This window comes from Amblyomma americanum, chromosome 8, assembly GCF_052857255.1.
Source record: "Amblyomma americanum isolate KBUSLIRL-KWMA chromosome 8, ASM5285725v1, whole genome shotgun sequence".
NCBI classification, from domain to species: domain Eukaryota; kingdom Metazoa; phylum Arthropoda; class Arachnida; order Ixodida; family Ixodidae; genus Amblyomma; species Amblyomma americanum.
The window spans coordinates 6,589,586-6,611,885 of NC_135504.1; the positions used below are offsets into that span (position 1 = coordinate 6,589,586).

At 45.7% G+C, this 22,300-nt stretch overlaps 1 protein-coding gene across 1 annotated transcript; it reads left to right on the forward strand.

Annotated features, from left to right (window-relative positions):
- Positions 1–1,241: 1,241 nt before the first annotated feature.
- LOC144100010 (uncharacterized) lies at positions 1,242–18,985 on the forward strand. Its single transcript, XM_077633059.1, has 10 exons — positions 1,242–1,253; positions 2,293–2,387; positions 3,790–3,933; positions 6,782–7,004; positions 8,518–8,668; positions 11,427–11,530; positions 13,623–13,773; positions 14,831–15,004; positions 16,441–16,566; positions 18,642–18,985. Exons 1-10 carry the CDS (start codon positions 1,246–1,248, stop codon positions 18,849–18,851), a joined length of 1,386 nt encoding a protein of 461 aa, XP_077489185.1. The 5' UTR covers positions 1,242–1,245; the 3' UTR covers positions 18,852–18,985.
- Positions 18,986–22,300: the final 3,315 nt, after the last annotated feature.

The following is a 22,300-nucleotide window of genomic DNA, read 5'->3' on the forward strand; positions in this document are numbered from 1 at the left end:
CTCCTGGTACATTCAAAGTGAACTTAAAAACAGTACACTTTGTTGCTCCACCGGCTGCTTAGAGATGGCACTTGTTTCTACAGAAAATCAATCTAAGAACGAGTAGATGCCATCATATTGAAGTTGTATTTCACACACTTTTCTGCAAGTGCTGCAAAAGCCCGCCGTGGCGGCTTAGTGGTTAGCGCGCTCGGCTACTGATCCGGAGTTCCCGGGTTCGAACCCGACCGCGGCGGCAGCTTTTCGACGGAGGCGAAGCGCAAAGGCGCCCGTGTTCTGTGCGATGCCAGGGCACGTTAAAGATCCCCAGGTGGTCAAAAATATTCCGTAGCCTTCCACTACGGCACCTCTTTCTTCCTTTCTTTTTTCACTCCCTCCTTTATCACTTCTCTTGTGGCGCGCTTCAGGTAACCGCCGAGACTTGAGACAGATACTGCGTCATTTCCTTTCCCCAACAACCAATTTTACTGCAAAAACCACACTGCTTGTAGTCATATTTTGCAAAAGAAGCATCACCATAATAGCGACCAGAAATACGTGTAACTAGCACGTTTAATGCTAGCTTAACTGTGTGTCTACAATGTTTCAAGGCTGTGTTGCGACCATGTACAGGGTGCGACAAAAGTTTCCAGACCAGTGTGAACACTTTTTGACAGAATTTTCTGGCTGTTAACATGCTTATGAAGATAACGAAACTCTCACAAGTTAGAATGGTAATTCGTAAATATCTTACGGAGATTTAGAGGCTCGGGGTTGTCATAGATCCCTGACTACACCGCTGAAAGACAAACTTTGTGGCATATATGATCTTTTTATGACGCAGCCTGTACATTTACAATAATGGCCAAAAGAAATGTGCATGCTAAAGATGATGTTATGAAAACTACGTCATTTATAAAAGGAAAAAAGGAATCAAATTGAATCTAAGGCGAATGTTTCTGTCCTGTGATCCTTCTTATAGGAAGGACATGTTTTTCATTCCAACATAGTGCTTCAGCTATTTCTTTGTTTCAAGAACTTTCTTTATAAGTTTCTCTTTTATTAGGCGCTAAATGACCTTGAGCTAGCTGAGAGAGCTGTTTCACCTTTCGCCTTCTCATTAAATTTGAGATTTCCTATCTTCTCGCTGTGGCCACCATGCTTTCCACTTCATAGTGTGGCGCAGTTTTCACATAAAACTTGGGCGACGTGTCGAAGCACAGCAGCGGTGATTTAGCTTTTGCTCCGTCTCTTGCAGATTCCAAGATGCAGACGTAAGTAACACAGCATTGAGTGATTCGGAAGGGCCAATATTAATTCACATGTTTTTTTAGCAGCGTTCCGCGAGTGACCTGGCGGATTCAAAGCTTTCGCAGAGATTGTCCTGCAAAACAATTTTTTATGCGACGCTTTTTTGCGATTGTGCAATTAGGCCGTCCAAATCGATAAAAGAAAAAGTGTCCCTTACTGCTGTGCAGCTGCGCACACAATTTTCTTAATAAATACGTTGTCCATCTTCTCAAGAGCCTACACATGATTATAGATTTAGAAAGGAATTTTTAAGTGTGATTAAAGCCAAAGGGCAAGTAGGTGTAAACCGTTGTGAAAAATGAGATCCAATAACCCCGTGAAAAACACGACACTAAGCGACAATAGATGGCTATAGTTTCGGGATAAGAGAAATCACTAGGCGTGTTTGAACAGTGTAATAGTACATATGTACGTTGCATGCCAGTAATAATATTCTTTCGCACTGTGACGAGATGAGAAAATTCACAGGGGCACCTTATTCCATTGTGTGTTGGAAATGTGATAGCATTAACCGCTCTCGATGCCTGTACCGGAAATAACGTGAGTTTCTTACAGCCAAAAGGAATGCTCCGCTCAGATGACGTCACTTCCCTTGTACCGATCAGCCAACGGGAATGCTCCTGTGTGGTGACGTGACTTCCCTCCAGCCAATCAGGGAATTTAGCGTCAGACGAGTAAATGAGGCTTCTATTGCTACCGAACTTAAGCTTGTAGGAAGTAGGACGCCAGGTAGCCAATAATAGCAGGGCGGCCTTTAGATGGCGTTGTTAAAATGGTTTCATTCTCCTGGGTCGCAAAACTTGGTCCGATAGCACTCGACCACACGGGCAGTGTCACATTTGGTAGAATAGTGTGGTGGAGTGAAATGGTGCATTAATCCGATGAAGTAGTAGACTGGGAGATTCGTAATACATGCAGTGTAACAGATGTGCAGACTGAGCAAATGTACCAGCATTCATCAAGCGGATACAGACATTTGCCTTTGCTTTCTACATCATGCAGGGAGAACAGCGCGACGAGAGTCCTGGTGATGATGTGCGGGTTGCTCTTTTTCCTCATCATCGTCTCGGTCGTCACGGTGCTGCTGCTGGGAGGCAGTAAGCTCTCAAAGACTGTGTCTTCATTTTGTAATGAGGAATGCTTTATCGACGCAACGGCAACTGCAACGGCCCTTTCTAAATGCATCTGCTATGCGGAAAGAGGGTCCGAAGATGTACATATGCATTCTGATTCAGAAACAACTGTGTTACGCTAAATGCGTCGTTCACTGGCATTAACGGTACGCCACTAAGTAGTGCCCTCACGGCGCGAATGACGCAAGCATAATTTCTTGCCGGTTCCTGCAGAGGACGTATTAATTCGTGGCATGGGTAACGGCTACACTTTGCTCCTTTTTTTCCCCTTAGTATTACACCCACACATACGCCAGCGCCGTAGTACCTGCAGACATGGCCTTAACAGCTGTCGCTGTAAAGTGGAAGTTTTGTTCATGTACTACAGCGCGCGTAACCTGAGAAGTTTACAGAGCAGCGTCCGAGGCATATCGGAATTCTCAAGTCCCAGGCGATTAACTTACGACAGCAGTTATGATCAGGAACGTGTTTAAAAAGTGTTTTTACAAAACCCGCTCATACAGCACCTGGCAACAGCGCCGACAGCGGCAGGAGCAAGAAGCGGCAGACAGGTGGACCGTGCATTTAATGCATGTTGACACAAACTTTATCGCTGGCCTCCTTAACGGTGTTTACCTTAAATTTTGGAAATTAATTTTTTTGTTTTATTACCTGTTCTTTGTTGCGTTCAGATTGACCATAATAATTCACGGTCGTTAGAAACTGGCTAGTTAACGACATGTTTGTGAGTGCAGACTAGGCTCCCCAGCAGTGTGTATTTTCTATATATTTTGAATAGATGCCTTAGTGAGGCATAATCTTGAAGGAGCGGTAGGAGGCAGGAGGCGTCTCGTTTACCTGATGTGGTTGGACGAGAGGCAGTTTTTTGCGGTATACGCAGGGCGAGGAAATTGTCAAGACTCAGTAGTGTTCTGAAACTAGAAGCTTGAACTTTTATACCTCAATCAATCAATCAATCAATCAATCAATCAACCAACCAACCAATCAATCAATCAATCAATCAATCAATCAATCAATCAATCAATCAATCTATCTATCAATCTATCGATCAATCAATCTATCTATCTATCAATCAATCAATCAATCAATCAATGTAAATTTAATTGCTGCCAGAAAAGTCAGGCTGATCACCCTGGGCTAAAAGCTGTGCACGCAGTTTGCAAAAGGCCCAGGGAACCATTACATGACAGTAGCGAAGATAAGAAAAACAAGATGCTAGTTTAATAAAACATGAAAGGTACATCAAACAACCTGAGAGATACACATTACAATCACATATGCACGCTCTGCAAAGAAAGTGCATATAGCTTATGCGATGACAGGGTGGAGCGTTTTACTGGATCCGCTTTTATCAATGCACGTGCAGGTTTCTCGGACACTGTCACTGAGAATAAAGACCCCAGCGACGTGAGTGAGCGTAGTCCCCCCGTGCCTGCTTCCCCAATGGTGGTGGAAGTCCCTGTCATGGTAGATCAACCGATGACGACAGCGACCCCCACCACACCGAAGGGTAAGTCTAACGCTCGTGTACCCTAACGTGCTCATCCCACTCCTCCCTTCCAAAGTGTCACACAGAATAAACGTCAATGTGTGATACACGCTTTTACTTGTGGGGTGCACTCCACCCCGATTGTGATGGAATAGTTAATGACTGAAGGAAAAATAAGAGCTCCGAACTTTGCTCGGAACGCAGCGTGAGCCACACAGAGAAGGTACAGAGCATGTGCGCCAAGGAGTGACGTGTGCTGGTGGGCGTTGCTGTCGTGTTTACGAGCGCGTGAATTCCAAATGGCGGGCCCGATACCTAAACTCTTCAGTGAAAACACTGAGAATAATTGCGTTTACGGGATTCTGGAGGCAAAATATAACTGTCACTAAGTTCCAGCCACAAGTATTTAATAGCATCCAGGTGGTTAACATTAAATAGTTAAAAAAACTCGCAGGATGGTTAGGACTATCTAACGCGGGATTCAGCAATAACTGTAGAGGCGTTTAGTTTTGGGAATATTTTGAGGTAGAGAGGATACAGTGACCTCGAATAGCACGGGTGTAGTGGTCAAGTGATGTACCCCTGCACTGGCAGGCGGTTGCTCCAAGCAGAGCCACCCGTTGGCTTATGCGACTCAGGTTGACTGTGATATAATGGGAGTGCATTAATGACCGGTGGGTGCGTTAATGACATCCACCAGGTAGGTGGACATCATTAACGCACCAACCGGGTATGCCAACGGCGACGCAGGTTCGCAAACACTGGTAATACATTGCAGCCATGGCCATCTTTATACTCCGAAAACCCCATTTTAAAAAAAATTAGCGCTGGCTACGCTGAAACGCGCAAGACTGCCTCCGGAAAGGTTCATTCGGGCGGAGCTGCATTTTCGAGGTCTCTGAACAGTTGCGCGTTCTGTAGGCAGACATTAAGCCTCGGAAGAAAGTGCTGGTCATGTTCCGGGGACACACTATAAATCATCCATGTGGTAGACGGGGTCACGAAGGGCGGGAGTGCATGGGCTAGGTACTAGATTCTACATACTGACCGGGACCAGAAGACTTCTAAGGTCGCATGCGATGCAACGCCATGAAAGGGGCTGAATTCCATGAAAGATAAACTAACCGTTTGAAAGAAACATCAGAAATCTCTCGTTAGATTGCACTGGAGATTTAAGGAGATCTGTATTCGCATGTATTCGCCTAACGAGAATTTCCAAGGCTGTGAAGATGCAAGAGAAGGATACAAGAATATCTGGCGCGTAAGGCTCTTTTTTCTCCTTAATGTGCGCGTGTTGATTTAGTGGCACAGGTATTATGCTAGTTTCATAGGAGGAACCAATTTGGGGCCTGAAACAATGGTAAAAAATTATCGTCCATTTCGTCGTCGAGAGTGTGAGACTTGAAATTATTTACAAATAGGCGTACCACCTTCTAGGACTGATCACAGGCGGCGGTAGCCACCCAGTAATCTCGGCCAGGTTTTCAGGGTGTTGAACGTATTCCGCCTTCTGCCTCTTCTATTTTTGGAGCTAGGGAGCGCACATGGCCTCCCTGAATGCTTTTGCGGCTTGAGGACCGTCCGCAGTCAGCCGGGTTTCTTAGCTGGGCCGCCCTCTCACCTTCCCTTTCCGCCGTCAGAGCTCCGTTCAATGTTTTAAGCTTTTCGTGATGGACTGGGCACTCAGCGTCCTTCGTTTCTTTCTCTCGTTATTACCCATTAGCGCTCGCCCAATCTTCACCGGAATTAGCGATGAGTTTGGCCGCCTTCTCAACTTAGTACGTATCTGCGAAAAACACCGTTGGCGACACGCAAGCTCATCAAGCGCAGGAACCGGCCAAAGATGCGGAACAAGTGGTTTTTAATCTGCACTTAGAGAAGCTACCTGTTTGAACGCGTTGAGCGAGAAAGTGTGGGGACTGCTGAGTGGTCTAAGGTATCTGAAAACGAAGCTGCTCTGCTAGTACCGGTCCTTATTGATACCCCGTTCGCGTCTAAAGGTGCGGTAAATTTTTTCGTAAGTCCTGTGGTAAGTGTTTTGCTTGTTCCCAGTTACGTGTCCCGATTCAGGCGTGATAGCCCTCCCGCTGTTAATCCTTGGCTGGGGGCTGCGGCCTGCAGCAGCCCCCCCCCCCCTCTCCTGAATAGCCCTCCCGCTGTTAATCCTTGGCTGGGGGCTGCGGCCTGCAGCAGCCCCCCCCCCCCCCCCTCTCCCCTTCCGCAGCTCATGGCAGCGGTCAGTGTGCATTGAACAGTGTTAGAGTTAGCTAGGAAGTCCGATAGCAATATTTAAGAGATTTCTGGAGCAGTATTGTGGCGCAGCCTTTGTCAAAAGTAAAGATGCCAAGGGATTGACTTCCTGGCCGTGTTGCGTTGTCCTTCTGAGATCCTTGGAAGTCCTAACTTTGGAAGGAGAGATGACCATGATTTTTGTCACCTGCAGCGATTTGCAATGCTTGCAATGCATAACGGAGCCACACAACATGGTCTAGAAGCAGAACCTTCAGGCTGTGAACTTTTGACAATTCTCTGCAAGAGAATACCAAATGCTGGATAGGCGGTTTCCTTGAGGAGCATGCGAAGTGGCAAAGTGTGAACGCAGACATGCCACTGCTCACATGCAGGATGCATCCGGCTGATATTGTATGCGTCGGCGCTGCTAAGTCTATGCTAAAGCTTTAAATCAGTGCTCTATAGCTCTAAACATGTTCTATAACTCTGAAACTCTAATGGATATGCTAAAGCTCTCTAATTTTTCTTACATGGACACGGTGTGCCCTCTTTTATGCTAGACCAAACCAAACTGTACGTTTTTAATTCGCACATGTGAAGCACTTGGCTTGAATGGATTTTTCGCACACGTTTACAGGGCAGGGAACTGAGACCCTGTTATGCACCTACGGCTCGAGGACGAGGGAGGACGCTATTATGGCCGAAGACGGCCTGTGCGACTACGCCTTCTTCGTATCGCTGTACGATGACGTTATAAACAACCTCGCCCAACCCAGGCTGCGCGGGCATGACCTGCGGACTTTCCTGCGTGCTGCCAATCGATATACAACGACTACGCTGGGACTAGCGTACGCGTTCAAGTGAGTGGGAGCTCCCTGGCTAACAAGGCGTATAAAAACATCAGGGTATATTCGCTTGCTAGTTTGTTATGAAAATTGAATACACAAGGACGAGATCCTTGTGGAGAAACGAATAAATTGTGCAGTGCCTGGGGGATTTTGTTCAGAGGAACAGAGGTAAAAGGTGCGTCTCAGGGCTTCGCGGCGTGGGTAGCGTCGGTATGACCTATGTTGCCTCTTACAGTTTGAAGTTTAATGGTGCCGCCACTCCGCGACAACGTAACAGCTTGACAGAGAACGAGACAGTCGATCGGATCTGGTTTCGCTCGCTCGATTGTGTTCTGTCCCCTCGGTCATCGGTCGCCATTTATTAAGCGGGCCTATAAATGTAATAAAATAAGGTTTTATTCAAAAATCAATGAACTCAAGGGAATGCGCCATGTCTGCTAAATCCTCACAAGGGCTATGATACTTCGGCGGCTTTAGTAGTTGTATAATAATAGTGATAATTTTAACTGACCCCTAGAGAAAGCGTCACGAAAACAGGCCCATCCTAGCGAATGGCCATGACACGGCTCTTAGGAATTTCATGCAAGTGTTGCTATATTGATCTGATATCCTAAATATAGAACACACCATTCCTACGTCGTATGTTAAGGGCCTATGAAATATGTATTGTGCAGCGTAAATGCCACTGAGCGTGCTTGCCGTCCACAAATCCTGTAAAGTAAGCCGATAATTTACAAATAATTGTTTAACTTCGCACTTCTGCTTGTCCCGGTGATCATCGGCACTGGTCTTTAGCTGGAATGCTGCCTCGCAGCGTTCGCTTCGTGCCATCATTTTTAGGTGGCTGTTGTTGGCTCTCCAAAACCGCAAGGAGTTTCATAGACGAAGAATTCGGGAGCGCGACTAGTTGGAGACGGCGCCGCGTCACTACCTTCCGGTCTCCCTTTATTCCCCTATCCCGGATTAAGTACCTTCACCTCCCCTCCCCAGAAAAAAAGTACGCGTTTTGGGTAGAACATGTTTGGGGGCTAGATGGGGTATATCCGAAAAAAAAAATTGGTGCCAAATCGGACAACACAAAGCAAGAAAGACTGGACTGGAGTGTTGATACTTGCTTTGAACAAAACGTTTTGAGCGGTATCTCTGCTGGCATTCTTCTTTTTTTCTGCCTCCTTGCGGTGTATGAGTTGGTAGAGAAAAGGAAGTTATTTTTTAACCTCCGATATTAGTGGTGCTACATAAGCCAGATGAAGGCGTTTTTTGGGGGTACAATGCGTGATTCAGTATAAATCTTTCTGTTTACTTAGCCTCGGTGAAGAAATTTTTAGGGACTGCTTAACATGACCATTTCTTGCATATGGTCCAGGCTTCAGAACGTAATACGGGCCTCCTCATGGATAGGAGAATTTGGTAGAACTGCTGTTTTCGCAGTCACTCTTAATGTATGCAGCGAGGAAGTTTAAAATTCGCGTTATTTTCTTTTATATCCACGTCGTGATGCTTGTGCCCCACACGCTGTTCGCAGGAAAATGACTCAGGCGTCTGCGGATCTGCGGCAGACGCATCCGAATCCGCTGGAGGAGTTCTGGCGGATGAGGGTCTACCACGTAGGAGTATTGGACACACCCGCAAATGCATTCGGCCTACAGATGCAAGCGGCCATCTCGATGCTCAAAGTAAGGCTGACTTTTGCCGTAAATTTGCTCGAACCTCGAAGAAGAAAGCATAAAAGCTCCGCCTTATGTTATGACACGATAGCGTTAATGGCTTAATTTCTCTATATGCGGAATTGGTCACTCTTTACCGTAAATTCATAGATCTCTGATAGTTCTCGTACTATTCCTGTCAGCGTCGGTGCAGCGTTTAAGAGATGTGCCACTGCCCCCTGCCCCCTGCAGGTGGCTGTTTCAAACATAGCCACCGGTAGGGTTTGTGACCAGTCATTAATTTAAATGGCACCCGTCACGGTGGCAGTTTCCTCATAATACGGTGGGCAGGTTGCGGTGATATCACAAGGTCATCTCTGGGGATCTTCCCGCTCATGGCGTTGCCGTCGACGACGGCGACGCTGTATTTTTCTAAACGTGACCCTTCCCGGTAAAGCTTCAAAAAGCATATACACCCGCTCAACCGTGGGTGTAGCAACTGCAGGAATGCATTCAGGAGGAGTATTACACCTTTTCGTTGGGTCTTTTAATAGGAGTCCATGTTGCTGTTGTGACCTTGAACAGCGGCACACACCTTTCTCTTTTTCGTCTCCTACTTCTTTCTCTTCTACAGCTTCCTTTTCTTTCCAGTTTCACCTGGATAACCTTTATAAGCTATCCATATACCTGTCACTAAAGCAGCAATGTTGCTGTTCTGCCTTCTGGACTTTCATCCCCCTGTTATCTTGGAAAACAGCTTCATGCATAACTCAACTTACTTGAGTAGATGAAGCGCACAAAAACACAGCACACAGTTGAAGAGTAACACGAGACAGGCGCCGCTTGCAATTGTTTATTGAATTCAAGAATGGCTTATTTATAGCCAAGAGGAAGGCGTGGTGGAAAGGGAGATAAAAACATATAACAAACAACACGTAAATGACACGTGCAAGGGCAAGGATACTACAATGGAGGGAACAAAAGTGATTCAACTCTTTCTAAACTTATCGAAAAATATACTTTCATTCTTATGAATGAACAGCGATGGGGTGCTAACATTGTGAAAAACTGTGAAACGTGTCATTGCCATCATGTGCCTTGAATCAGCGCTAAAGAAATCATGCTGTCATAAAGTACAGGAAAGCTTTGACGTATAGATACAAAAGCCTAAACAGGCAGGCTTTTCTTCCCTGATTATTAGTTCTGTGACGGAAGCATTGCTGAAAGAGGTAAAAAAAGAAAGAGAAAGAAAGAGCGAGGGTGGTGAAGTATCTGAAAAGAAAATCAAACCGGTAGTGATTCCATACTCCCACAAAGTGGCTTATGATCCTAAGCATGTTGCGGTGAAATGCCAAGTCCCGGTAGTCTTCTCTGATATCCAGAAAACTTGCATCGCTGTGTCGATAGATTGGTACGGATAATGCCAAGTCAACAGATTGCGAAACTAAGCATGCAAACCCTTTTCTGAAATGTGCTGTGGGGGTAGTTTATAGCATCCCGCTGACTTGTGGAAAGGTGTACAGCAGCCAGACAGGCCGATGTATTAATGAACGTCTAACGGAGCATAAACGCTCGCTAATAATTAATAACGGGTCACATTTTCCCCATCATTTCAAGGACTGCGGTAAAGAAGAGCAGAAAATTTGTGAAGCAAAACTCCAAGACACTCAGATATTATGTAGAAGCAAAGATAAGATTGCCCGTGAACTGCTAGAAGCCCACCGGAATAGAAAAAGCGGAAGCTCCTGTGTTGGAACCCCATCGCTGGTCATTCATAAGAATGAAAGTATATTTTTAGATAAGTTTAGAAAGAGTTGAATCACTTTTGTTCCCTCCATTGTAGTATCCTTGCCCTCGTACATGTCATTTAACTGTGGTTTGTTATATTGTTTTTGATTTGATTTGATTTGATTTATGGGGGCTTAACGTCCCAAAGCGACTCAGGCTATAAGGTACGCCGTAGTGAAGGGCTCCGGAAATTTCGACCAATTGGGGTTCTTTAACATGCACTGACATCGAACAGTACACGGGCCTCTGGAATTTCGCCTCCATCGAAATTCGACCGCAGCGGCCGGGATCGAACCCGCGTCTTTCGACCAGTAGCCAAGCTCCATGTCCACTCAGCCACCACGGCAGCCCTGTTATATTGTTTTTGTCCCCCCTTCCACCACGCCTTTCTCTTGGCTATAAATAAGCCGTTCTTGTATTCAATAAACAGTTGCATATGGCGCCTGTCTCGTTATTCTTCACCTGTGTGCTGTGGTGTTGTGCGCTTCTTCGACTCAAGCTATGAACCAACTTGCCCCAGAACGTTTTCTACAGGAACTCAACTTACCCCTGATTACACCCACGTTTTCTGGACTGGACACCGTCTGCGTTGCGAGGAGCGGAGGTTACAGTGCTGAGATTGGAAGAAGAGCAAGAACAAAGAATAGGAAGATAGCTTGGAATAATAAATACATCCGGTTTTGAGGGAGCTCCTGCTACAGTAGCGCAATGGGAAAAAAATGATGAAAATGCGGCGTTTTCTTGGGAATGTGTCGCTCAAGAAGTTTCGTTCTCATCCTGTAGTCAGGCTTCTCTAGCAGTCATGAAAGTTCCTCTCAGTAGAAGCGTATCGAACGCGGACGATGCAGGCAAGCCACACGACATGGCCGATAAGCAAAAGCTTTGGGCTGTGTATTCTTGAGGAACACTTTACCCAAAAGCATTCAGGACAATTATCCAGAATTATAATCGAGGCATTTCACGAATTAGCTTGTGCGCGTTCTTTTTATTTCTCTTGCAGATGTTTCACGACTTCTCCTCTGCGCATGGTCACCGTTCAATCACTGCGATTGCCGGGCCGACTCCAGAGAGGGATTGGGCCACATTCCTCGCCGACCAGGGCAGGTCAGTTGCACAGGCAACGATGACCATAGTGGTGTAGATGTACCAGTGGGGACAAAACTTTCTGGGACGTGAGTTCTAGGAAAAACGTTCCTTGTAGCTCCACCAAGCTACCCAGTCGCCTGATACTGTATAACGGAATTAAAGGCCTAAATGCTCTTCCCCTTATTCAAAATATCAGCCAACTGGGTAGCGAGATGGAGCTGCAATCAGCGTTTTTCCTGGAACTCGCGTACAGGAAACCTTTGTCCCCAGTAGTACGATGCAGAAGGGCAAGCTATAAAACTAAGCCTGAGCCTACACATCCCCTCTTTGTGTGCTGTCAGCCGCATCGATCGCTTCGCGATGAGCCACGTTTGGACGCATATGTTTGTTTCGTCCCCACGATACGGCGCGCAATATAAAGGGCTTTTGATCAAGTTCTGACGTTTGAAATATACAAGGACAGTGCGCAAATTGGGCTCAGATAGCTGTGTCAGCAAAATATGGTTACAGTTTATTGAGGTTTAACGTTCCAAAGCGCCTCAGGCTACGCGGGACGCCGTAGTGAAGGGCTCCAGAAATTTCGACCACCTGGGGCTCTTTAACGTGCACTGACATCGCACAGTACTTGCGCCTCTAGAATTTCGCCTCCATAGAAATTCCACTGCCGTGGCCGGGATCGAACCCGGGTCTTTCGGGTCAGCAGCCGAGCGCCATAACCACTGAGCCACCGCGGCGCCTGTCTCGCCAAAATAGACACTAGGGCTGTGCTCACTGGACAAGGGGCGAAAATTCAAATCAAAGCGGTACCGCGCTTCTTTTCCAAAACATGAGGCCTTCTTAACCACAATCTTATAGAAAATGCGATAGCATGTGGAACGTGGCCCACCCCCCAGGAAATGTCGCATCGCCTCCAAATCTATTAAAATGCTTGTTCACGTGGAACGACTGCTGGCATGACCAACAGATTCTACTATTCAAAGCACCGCCTCATGAAGAAAGCAAAAATTTGTTCACTCTTTCCTTGCGTAATGTTGCAAATGGTTGGGAATACTCTCTTTCAATCCACGTGCGGAGCACACACGAAGGCTAGTCGATGAGAGACCACAAGAAAAAATGGTAGGACAGTACTTGATATACCGAAAGCAGGTGGACTGGCTGGGGTTGAAATATAGGAGGTGTTGCCTAAGGGATTTGCTTGACGGCTTCACTTTTTTGAAACGAAAAGCTTCACTACGCTAGATAATTCAGTCGCTGCGTAGGCCGGAAAATGAAACTGAACTACCTTCAGCCCAACCACGTTAGCCGCGTATGACCATATGTGATGCAGTTATAGTGTCGAACCATTGACCCATGACCTTTTGTTGCCCTTTGACCTTTGACGTTAGGCGACGTTTGAGTTGACCTTTGACCTTAAGAACATCCGATGGGGTGATATGAAGCCACATGATGTCATCCGATGGGGGTGTTGTAAGACCATGTGATACCACGTCATGACCACGTGATCGTGTGGGTATTTATTGAACGGATGTCGCGATCGTGTAGCGGAGCTGCCATGGACGAGCCTCAGACGCTTAGCAAGCGTCCTTGCTTTTCGCTGAATTCCAGGGTTAGCCAAAATAAGCCAGAGAAAATTCCCTAAGCGAGGATAGCGCCGCGCCGGCATCTTTCGTCCGACAGGTCATTTGCGTACCTGCTACTGCAGCTCCGTCTACGAACGTTTTGCAGTTTTTTTCCTAAAGTCAGGCGGTGACATTTCATAGCTGCAGCCAATGAGAGCTATTTACTCGAGAGGTCACGCTAGCCATGCTGTGTCGTAAGGCAAAATTTGAGTTGGAAACCTGCAGTATAGTCGCCGACAATTGTGGGAATAAGAATTAAAAAAAATATTTTTAACAAATTATTGTTTCTCTTTTGAGGTCTCTGATGCAGCATTACATTTCAATAGCTTTCAGTCGGCATAGTGCACTTATTCGTAGCCACCTTTTCAAACCGTCTCATGCGCTTTGTAAGGCTTGCAAGCTTGAAGACTGTAAGGCAAAGCGTTTGCAGATTACCCGTCAATTACGGGAAAATTGTGCACTTGATTGTTTGAGTTGCCGTCAATGTGCAGGAGCTTGGGATACTACCCGGATCTGTTCGTTGTTCACGGCCACTACGTGTTCAGCGACAACGATGCAGACCACTGCGCCGTGATGCCTCCTACCCGCTACTCGTCAGTGGACCTGCCGAGCGTGTTCTACGAGGAATACAAATTCGACCTGGTGAGCCAGCTTGCTCCGCAATGATCATATCGGACTGAGACTTCGAAACAGCTTTTAAGGGCTCCCAACCCTTCCGACGAAAAAAAAAAGAAAAAGGTCCGCCCTCTTCGTCGACCATGTTTCAAGTGGCGCTCGCAGATATATATATATATATATATATATATATATATATATATATATATATATATATATATATATATATATATATATATATATATATATATATATATATATATATATATATATATATATATATATATATATATATATATATATATATATATATATATATATATATTCAACCATCATGCGGTACAGATGACAGGGAGTCCGGAGTAAAAGCTGCCCGTTGACAGCTTGACAGAGCCCTGGACCCCCTACATTCTGGCAGCAGCAGTGAAGGCCGAAATCAGGGCAACACAAGCAATCACGAAAAAGCACTTCAAGGTGAAAAACTACACGATCACAAGAAATAAAAAAACACCAACAAAACATTAGCACAGCCACACATGGACACTTTTTCATATTACAGGGAGGTGAGTAAACATGCAAAAACCAATAGCACAATACAGGACTTACTACGTTCGGTGCTATAGACGAGGGCGGCGCTGGTGAACACACTAAATTTTTATTATACAACACCTTAATACCATCAAAAGTAGAAAATTGGACAGCCGTCACCGTATCTCAGTTGGAAGAGCCCCGGATGACAAATTCGGAGGTCGTTGGTTTAGATCACACCAGCGGCATGTTTTTTCTTCTGCTTTCTTATTAATGATATTTAAGCCATAAATTATTTACACTATTAATTTCCCATTCATCAACACCACACATTAAAAGATCTCCTATGCTCTTTGGTTTCGGTGACTGTTGGCTTCCTTCAACAATGATAATAATATTACATAAGCATGCAGTAAATATCAGCGCTAGCGCGTACCGGTTTACTAGGTATTGTGGCAGGTACCTAAACGAAAAGTTTTTGCAAGTTCACTTCGTTGTTAATTGCTGACAATATGCTGATAATATGCTTATAAATTCTGCGCCTATTTTCCCGCAGGCGTCCGGCCCCGTTACTCTGCGCGAACTCCAATTCAAAAATGCGTCCAGCCGTGGGTTGGTGTCGGTGACGATGAAGGGCCGCTGGACGTCGCCCAGTGCGGGAGAAGCGTTCGAGTTCTACTCTCACTGCGACACCAACCGGGGACTGCTGTCATTCGGCAGCTACACGGAGGTGAGCAAGGGAGTGAGCAACGAGGTTGTGGGAAACCACCGGTGCCTAATGTCGCTCCAGCTTTTCAACAGTTAGATATCGATCGCGGCCGATAAGCAGTTCTAGTGCGAGTTTTGAACGGTCTGGTACTGACATGCGTCTTTCTCCAAATAAATATTCTGACTTTCATTGGTTTGCAACGGGATTGTATATTCATATCAGCGTAATGTTTGACCGGGAAAGTTGTTGGGCGAGTTGATTACGATATGAAATGAATAAAGCTCGACGAACGGCACATAGAAGAAGGACCCACGCAGGGAAGCAACACAGCGCTGTGTCCCTCGATGTCCCGTTCGTCGCGCTGTAGTCATGGAACAGCAATATGCGCTGCAATGGCTCCTGAGTATTCCACACAGAAACGCATGATCTTGCTGGGGCTCAAAGTCACCCACGTCAGACGGCCTGTGTGAAATGTCGCGAACCGAACGCCCCACTGTGCCTGCCCCGCTTTCAAAAGCCGCGATTTCAGCAGGCCGGGTCACGACAGCCCCGCGTCACGTGTCCCATAATGAATGTACCACCTCGTGTGCCCAATTTTCAAAAGCCCCGAGTTCAGAAGTCGCGGCGGGGATCGCCCCGTGTCACGTACTCCGTTCTGACTGCCCGGTTCCGTATGACCCATGTTCAAAGAGCCCCGGGTTTAGTAGGCCCCGTCACGCTTGCTCCGTGTAGAATATGGCCTGGGCCGAGAGCTTCGCTGGATTGTGCCCATTTTCAAAATCCAAAAGTTTAGAAGCCCCCATCACGGTTGTCTGGTTTCAATTGTCCAGCAGCAACTTCTCTGTTTGCCTCCTTGTAATCACTGCTCCGTTCGCCTATTCAGCTATCTGTACGGCGACTGCAGCACCCGCTCTAATAGCGCCCGTTCAGTCATGGCTTGTCAGTCTACAGCGGAGCTTTACGCCATTCCCTGCTCACGCTCCAACGCAGCCTTCGGTGCCATTCCCCCGGTCTCGTGTGTCCGGTCCTAGTTACTCGAGTGCTGCGTGCTCAACCGCCACGTTTGTCACCAACATTATGAAGCGACGTTAAGGGACCAGCTATCGCTTCAATTCAATTCAGTGCAATTTTTACAGGTTCGTTTTTGAAAATTTTTTATTAAATCTCTCTAGCGTGTGTGCGAAGTTTTGTATACACACAATTCTTTTGCTTCGGAACAGGTGACGAAACTGACTTATTTTCATTTGTGAGTTTGGGCTTCGGAAGTGTGACCGGATTTCTCTACATTACCAGTGTAAGATGGTTTCTTCCTGAAAATATGTAAAATATTCTTGATCGAAACATGGTGTTATACCAGTAGCTGAATTAATGCAAAGCTATCATTGCCTTCCTACATATTTTCAGCGGAGCAGTATCTTTCCACGTTGCATTTTAACTGACTATTATTGTTCTTGCAGGTGTGCAATCACCCCAGCTATGCGCCTCAAATACGGTATAAACCTGACCACTACGCCGTGCTGACGCATCACTCATCGCGGCCACACGCGTTCGCCTACGACAACGAAGTGGGATTGGGTGCTAAGGTATCTCACGTCCTACTCTTCCTATCGATTAATTGATTAACACACTCAATAAATAAATAAATTGCAATATATTCTCTGTTAATTCGTCGATTTATCGATCTTTAAATTCGTGAAATTCTGTTTTGTTGGGGCAGCCTGGAAAAAAAAAAATCACTAGAGTATAGATTCCTTGGGCCCTAGGAGCAGCTCATGTAGTAGCACAAAATTTCGTAGAGCTTAAATTTGAATCTAATCTGAGGATCGTTACTGAACTTACTGCCTGAGAAGCTTTGTGACGAAGCAAACTTTTGTATGACGGCTTCCTCTCCGCATGTCGCTTGACTGGATAAAGCTTGGAGTGCTCTCTGCGAGGATTACAAATGAGCAAGCGTGGCACACCTTGCGGAACCAATTTATTGTTCAAACGCACTTGCATCCGTTTCCCTACTCACTCCTGGTTCTCGTGCAATTTTTCTTACTCTTTTCCCGATAGCTTTACAGTTTCATAACTTTTGACTGCTTTAAAAAAGGCTGGTCATCTTTTTTTTTTGCGCGCGCGCGCTCTTAGAGGAAAGGTAAACATTTTTTATGAAAAACTGTTAGCCACCTAACTTTGCACTAGACTTACGGCATTCCTAACTATGAATATGGTACCCAGATGTGTCTTTCACGGCATGTCTGAAAAGGTTTAGTGTTGAGTCACATTTATGATGTATGAATGAAGTTCACGTCGTGATTTTTCTCGCTGTATTGAAAAAAGAAAAAGCGTGCTAGAAGCGGCCAATCTCCAGCAAATGCGCTTGAACAGTAATACGATGGTAGCATGTGCCACATATTTCTGCCAAAGGAAAAAAAGAGGTTTAAGTGTCCCTAGAATTAGTGATAAAAAAAACCGGCTGAGGTGACATTTCAGCACAGTAGAAAGCACTGCTGCTCGCAATGCTTACTTGCCCAAAACGCGCATACTTTTTCCAAGTTTTTAAATGTAATTTCAGCGAGCTCCTGTTTGGCGCAGTGATGCTTATCACTTGAGTTAAAGTAATCCGATTAATTATCTCATTATGGGGGCGCGGATCGCACTCATGACGGCACTCATCAAAGCTGCAACTGTCATTTAACGCTCATAATATTATAAAATCACGCGTGATTGAATTAAAGTTATTCAATCCGTACACCCTACGTACGCGTGCACCTGAAGAGGCTACAGCACCCTCGCACCCGTGCACCTTTTAAGGGCGCATGGGTGCATTGACGATGCTAACGTGCTCACGCACTCTTCTAAGAAAAAAAATAAGAAAAATAACGACTTAAAAAAGGAGGCCTCATTGGTCTTACGCCATAAAGGTGCAGATTTTTTACCGTACACTCCCCTGTAGTGCAGCTTGAGTTAAAGCCGGATTCCATTGTCTCATAGCTGCAGTCACATAGGATCGATGTATGGAATGTAGGAGCGTCCCCATTGAAACGGGGAGGTGGCAGTTGCCGACATGCTGGGTTTTTTTATTTTTGTTGAACTCTGTTAGAAATAACACAGCTTCCGGTTAAGCAGCCCGCCTTGGCTGGAAATAGGAGAAATACTCTGAGAATGGATAAGAGCGCATTACTTTTTGAGATCAAGTTTCGAGACGCTTTTGTGTCAAAATCGCTGTTGTAAAAGCTGTCAGACGGGCCGGATGATGTACTGTACCATTGAAACAACGAAATTACGATGTCGGTAATTCCAATCTGCCTGCGAGGGCACGTACTCCGGACCCCATGGGAACGCCACACGAGCCATTAATTTCTAGTGTGTCTTACTGCCTAATTAAAGACTCGTAACACATAAGTTCCTTGTTCAATATGCCTTCCGCCTTAACGGCTGACCCTGAAGCAGCGACACTAAGTTAACTTTCAGGTTTACTTTTTCATCAACGAGCATGCTCGATTTATTGAAGCTGATATGGATTGATCCCTTTACTGCTTCTCGTCACCTCACTCACTGCCTATATCCGGGCAGTAGCTCCTCGCCACACGATGTATGTTGGGGGTGTCCCCTTCTGTTTTAAACAGTTACCAGTAAACTTAAACAAAACATCCTTTTGTTTCTCCGCTCCCAGCTGTGCAAGGTGAAATCCAAGGTGCACGACGTGAGCTTCGGCGTCGCTGCCTACGATGTCGATTTCGAGGATTACGTAAACGAGTGCTCGTCCCTAAACAAGTTCGGCCCACACAGTCGGCTGAAGGCGCTGAGGAAGATAGTCGACTACTACAAGACTCTGGCCACTGACAAATTCGACGAGGCGTCCTGCACGAGAGTCGTTGGTTGAGGGCGCTGCGGTTGCTTTTATGGCCGGTGCTGGGAAAAAGGTGCACCTGCCTAGTACACATTAAAAGACGAACGACAGAGGACAATTGTTTAAAGCAAGCGCAGGAGTAGTTTTCGCCCACATCGTCAAGTCGTGTTCATCGTAAAGTTTATTTAACATGTTCATTATGTCTTGCGGCGCTTAGAAAGGAGTGTGGTTGGAAACAAATGCTAAAACAAAATACAAAACAAAAAGGGCATAATTAGGTGAAACAGAAGTGATTGCTAATAATAGCTATCAGTTGCGGATCATCCACTGGGAAAAATATTTTTGAATTTGCGTAATGAACGTCCTTAGTAATTAATTAAAAATTTTTCGTGTCCTGGTTTGTCCGTATTGTGGCTCTTAGTTGCTTAAGGCTCTCGCTTATGCTTTATTTTACTCATTTTGTTTTCAACAGCTCACCTTAGTTTAGTTTTGTTGCAGTGGTTATCCATGCAAAATAGCGAAATGAAATCACTTTTCTTAGCCACACCGGCGACTGCCTCAAGAGTGCTGGCGTCCATCGTAGAAGATGTTTTCAAGTTTTATTTTCTTCCGTTTCATTCGGACATTTGGCTAGAGGTGGTTTTACGCGGCTTGTTGCATACTTCACGAAATGTAGGTCACCCACTCGCAGCACATTACTCGGTGATCCAGATACTTGCTCAATCTTTCAACAAGACATCGTGCTTTCCAAAGATTATACTAGTGCAGCGTTATAGTGGTTGTAGCCGAATCAGCACGTTCCTGAAATTATCATTATTTGATAATGTACTGAAAAGAATTTAACTATCTTTGTAAACGTTATTTTTTGCAAAAGATATCGAGCAAGTTGAAAAACTTCTGTTCCAGTTGCTCTGAACATGGTTCCTTTTTTTTTTTGCAACGTTAAGCCTCAAAGATTTAAAATTTCTTCGTGAGTAAGCGCGCCCGAGTTGTGATTTTAGTTCCCTCAAACGTGTTCCAAGTGAAAGGAATGGGATACGCAGGGCCATAGTAATCACAGGAGTGCCTCTGCAATGAGCCCGGACGTAGCACTGGTCTGGCCATGTTGAACTGCCAGAAATGATATGGCATGGAAATGCCAGAAAAACCCAGCTATACAAAGAATAACCAGACAACTGAGAGCGGAAGCGAAGGCAATGGGCTCCTGGAAGGAGGGCCAACCTAACGGTTTTCTTTCTTCCACTTCAACTCTCACGTTGTGGATTGAAAACGTGGTTTTCGTCTTCGATACGTATGCGTGGAAGCGCCACCTGACGAGCATGCAGTAAGCCGCACGAAATGACTAGAGATTAGAAGCAGTAAAATTCAGTTATAAGAGCCAGTGCGTTCGCAATGTCATCGGGGATGGTAATTAAGCGATGGACATACTTTCCTTGTTCTGAGTGTATTCTGTGCTTAGCACTTGTTGTAATTCTCTTGGTAAATGCTACTACATTGTTGTCTAATTATGCTAGGCGTATTTTAGTTTTTGTACGCAGACACAACGCGATGACTAATTTTAACAGTGCATATGCCTGTATATAGTAATGAAATATTATAAGTGCAGGGCACAGGTAAGCATGCAGTGTGTGTCAAAAGTAAAGGCACAGTAATATCTTGGGGCGCAACTCGTAACTGTCATGCTTTTCTCGCGTATTAGCTCAAACAACACCCGCCCCTCGTTCATACACACACCAATATAAGTATCCAGCGTCTCGTCGAATAGTGCGTTGAGCGTTGAGGTCTTGCGTTATATCTTTATTACTCAGTAATATCGCCAGAAGTTGCCGACTAGCAAAAATAACTCTAGTTTTAAAACAACTATTAGTGAGGGTGAGGAAGCTCTAGGATCGACAAAGTGCGAGTGAGGTCGAGGGAGGGCCAGCAAGTTTTCAAAAGTAGGATGAGGCAGGGCCGGATAATTTTTAAAAATGAGCGTGAGTGCGAGAGAGGGTCAAATTCAAAAGTGAGGGTGAGGGAGAAAAAAGTAAAAATGAGGGCATTTGCCCACCTCGCCTTGTGACAGTGGCAACAAGGTCATGACATATGTCTAATACTCAAGAGTAACAAGCACGGGCTCAGCAGCCACTAACATTAGCCTGGCTGACTTGGCAATCTCCGTACCTAGCCTGAACAGCTAAGCTCAGGGCAACAGCCACATGTGTGACCATTTTTTTATTTGTTTGTGCACTGTTACTCTTGACCGACGCGCAGAGGAATGACTCTCACCATCACTACAGAAGTACGCAACGGAGGAGGCGGCCAAACTGCCGAGTCCTGCTTTGTGCATGCCAGGCTCTGCTCTGGTGAAGATGCACTCGGCGGATTCTGCACTCGTTCATCCAAACGTGTAGCTTGTACATTCGCAGAAGAAGAATCACTGTGCCGCAGTGCCACAGTGGACTCCTGAGTGGTCGCTAAATACTGCCTTTTTTAGGCGCAGGCGATGGCTTCTTCATAACAGTATATTGAGACGTTCTTCTGCACTTTCTAGCACCGCGTTCAGCTTTCGCCGATTTGTGCAGCATGCATGAGCGTGTTTTGCAACGACGAGCGAACCTGCCTCCGCCTTTGGCGTGGAGCAATGCCTGACCGTTTGCATTAGCGCTTGCATTGTTGTTTTAAGCTTTGGACAGTCCGTCAAGTTCGGCTCAGTTCGCGCACTTCTGCTCTTCCACTGTGCACGTAGGTCCATCTTGTATGTCGACATGTCCTGTTTCTGCACACTGCGTTGGCGCCCTAACCTTTGACATTTGCGGCATTGCGAAAGCCTTAGGAACACATGAGAGGACAAGGTGCCTCACAAGTTGTAACTTTACATGCGGCGGCAATTCCTCTTTTCAAGCAATGCCTTCACACAGCTCGGTTGTCCAAAGCGGTGAAAATAAGTTTTGGGCTCACTAGATTACAGTAGCTTCGGGAAGTCACCGTTTAATGTGCATATCAACGTCGGAAATCACAGGTACTGGTGTACTTTCATTGGCGAAAAATGGGCTCCCATATACTGCTGAAGTTGATACGGCCTTCAAGGTATGCAAGGTTGCCCGGTTCGACACATCACTTCACTTCAATTCACTTTATTACCTTAAAGACCCTACTTTGGGGGTGTTACATAAGGGGTGGGAGTACAAATATAGGTTGACTATGATTGCTTACATGATATTTATGAAATGCATATTTAAATTGTTCACAAAACTTGATTGGCAGGTGATGGCATCAACGCCGTGGGGAAGGCCATTCCAGTCTTTAGTAGTGCGAAGAAAAAAGGATGCGGAAAAAGTGACCGTGCGGGTGCGTTGGCATGACACTTGCAGTGGATGGCCGGTGCGATGAGATATGCGAGCGGGCGGTGTGATGTAGGGTGGTTGTCTGAGGGAACTGTAAAAAAAATATGAAACAGACTAAGAGAAGCAATGCGACGACGATGGGCAGCTCCCATGGCG

Excerpts from the sequence above, each read along its gene's own strand:
- LOC144100010 (XM_077633059.1), top strand. Across the intron at positions 7,005-8,517 it reads GGACTAGCGTACGCGTTCAA|GAAAATGACTCAGGCGTCTG; the intron begins GTGAGTGGGAGC and ends CGCTGTTCGCAG. Across the intron at positions 11,531-13,622 it reads TTCCTCGCCGACCAGGGCAG|GAGCTTGGGATACTACCCGG; the intron begins GTCAGTTGCACA and ends GTCAATGTGCAG.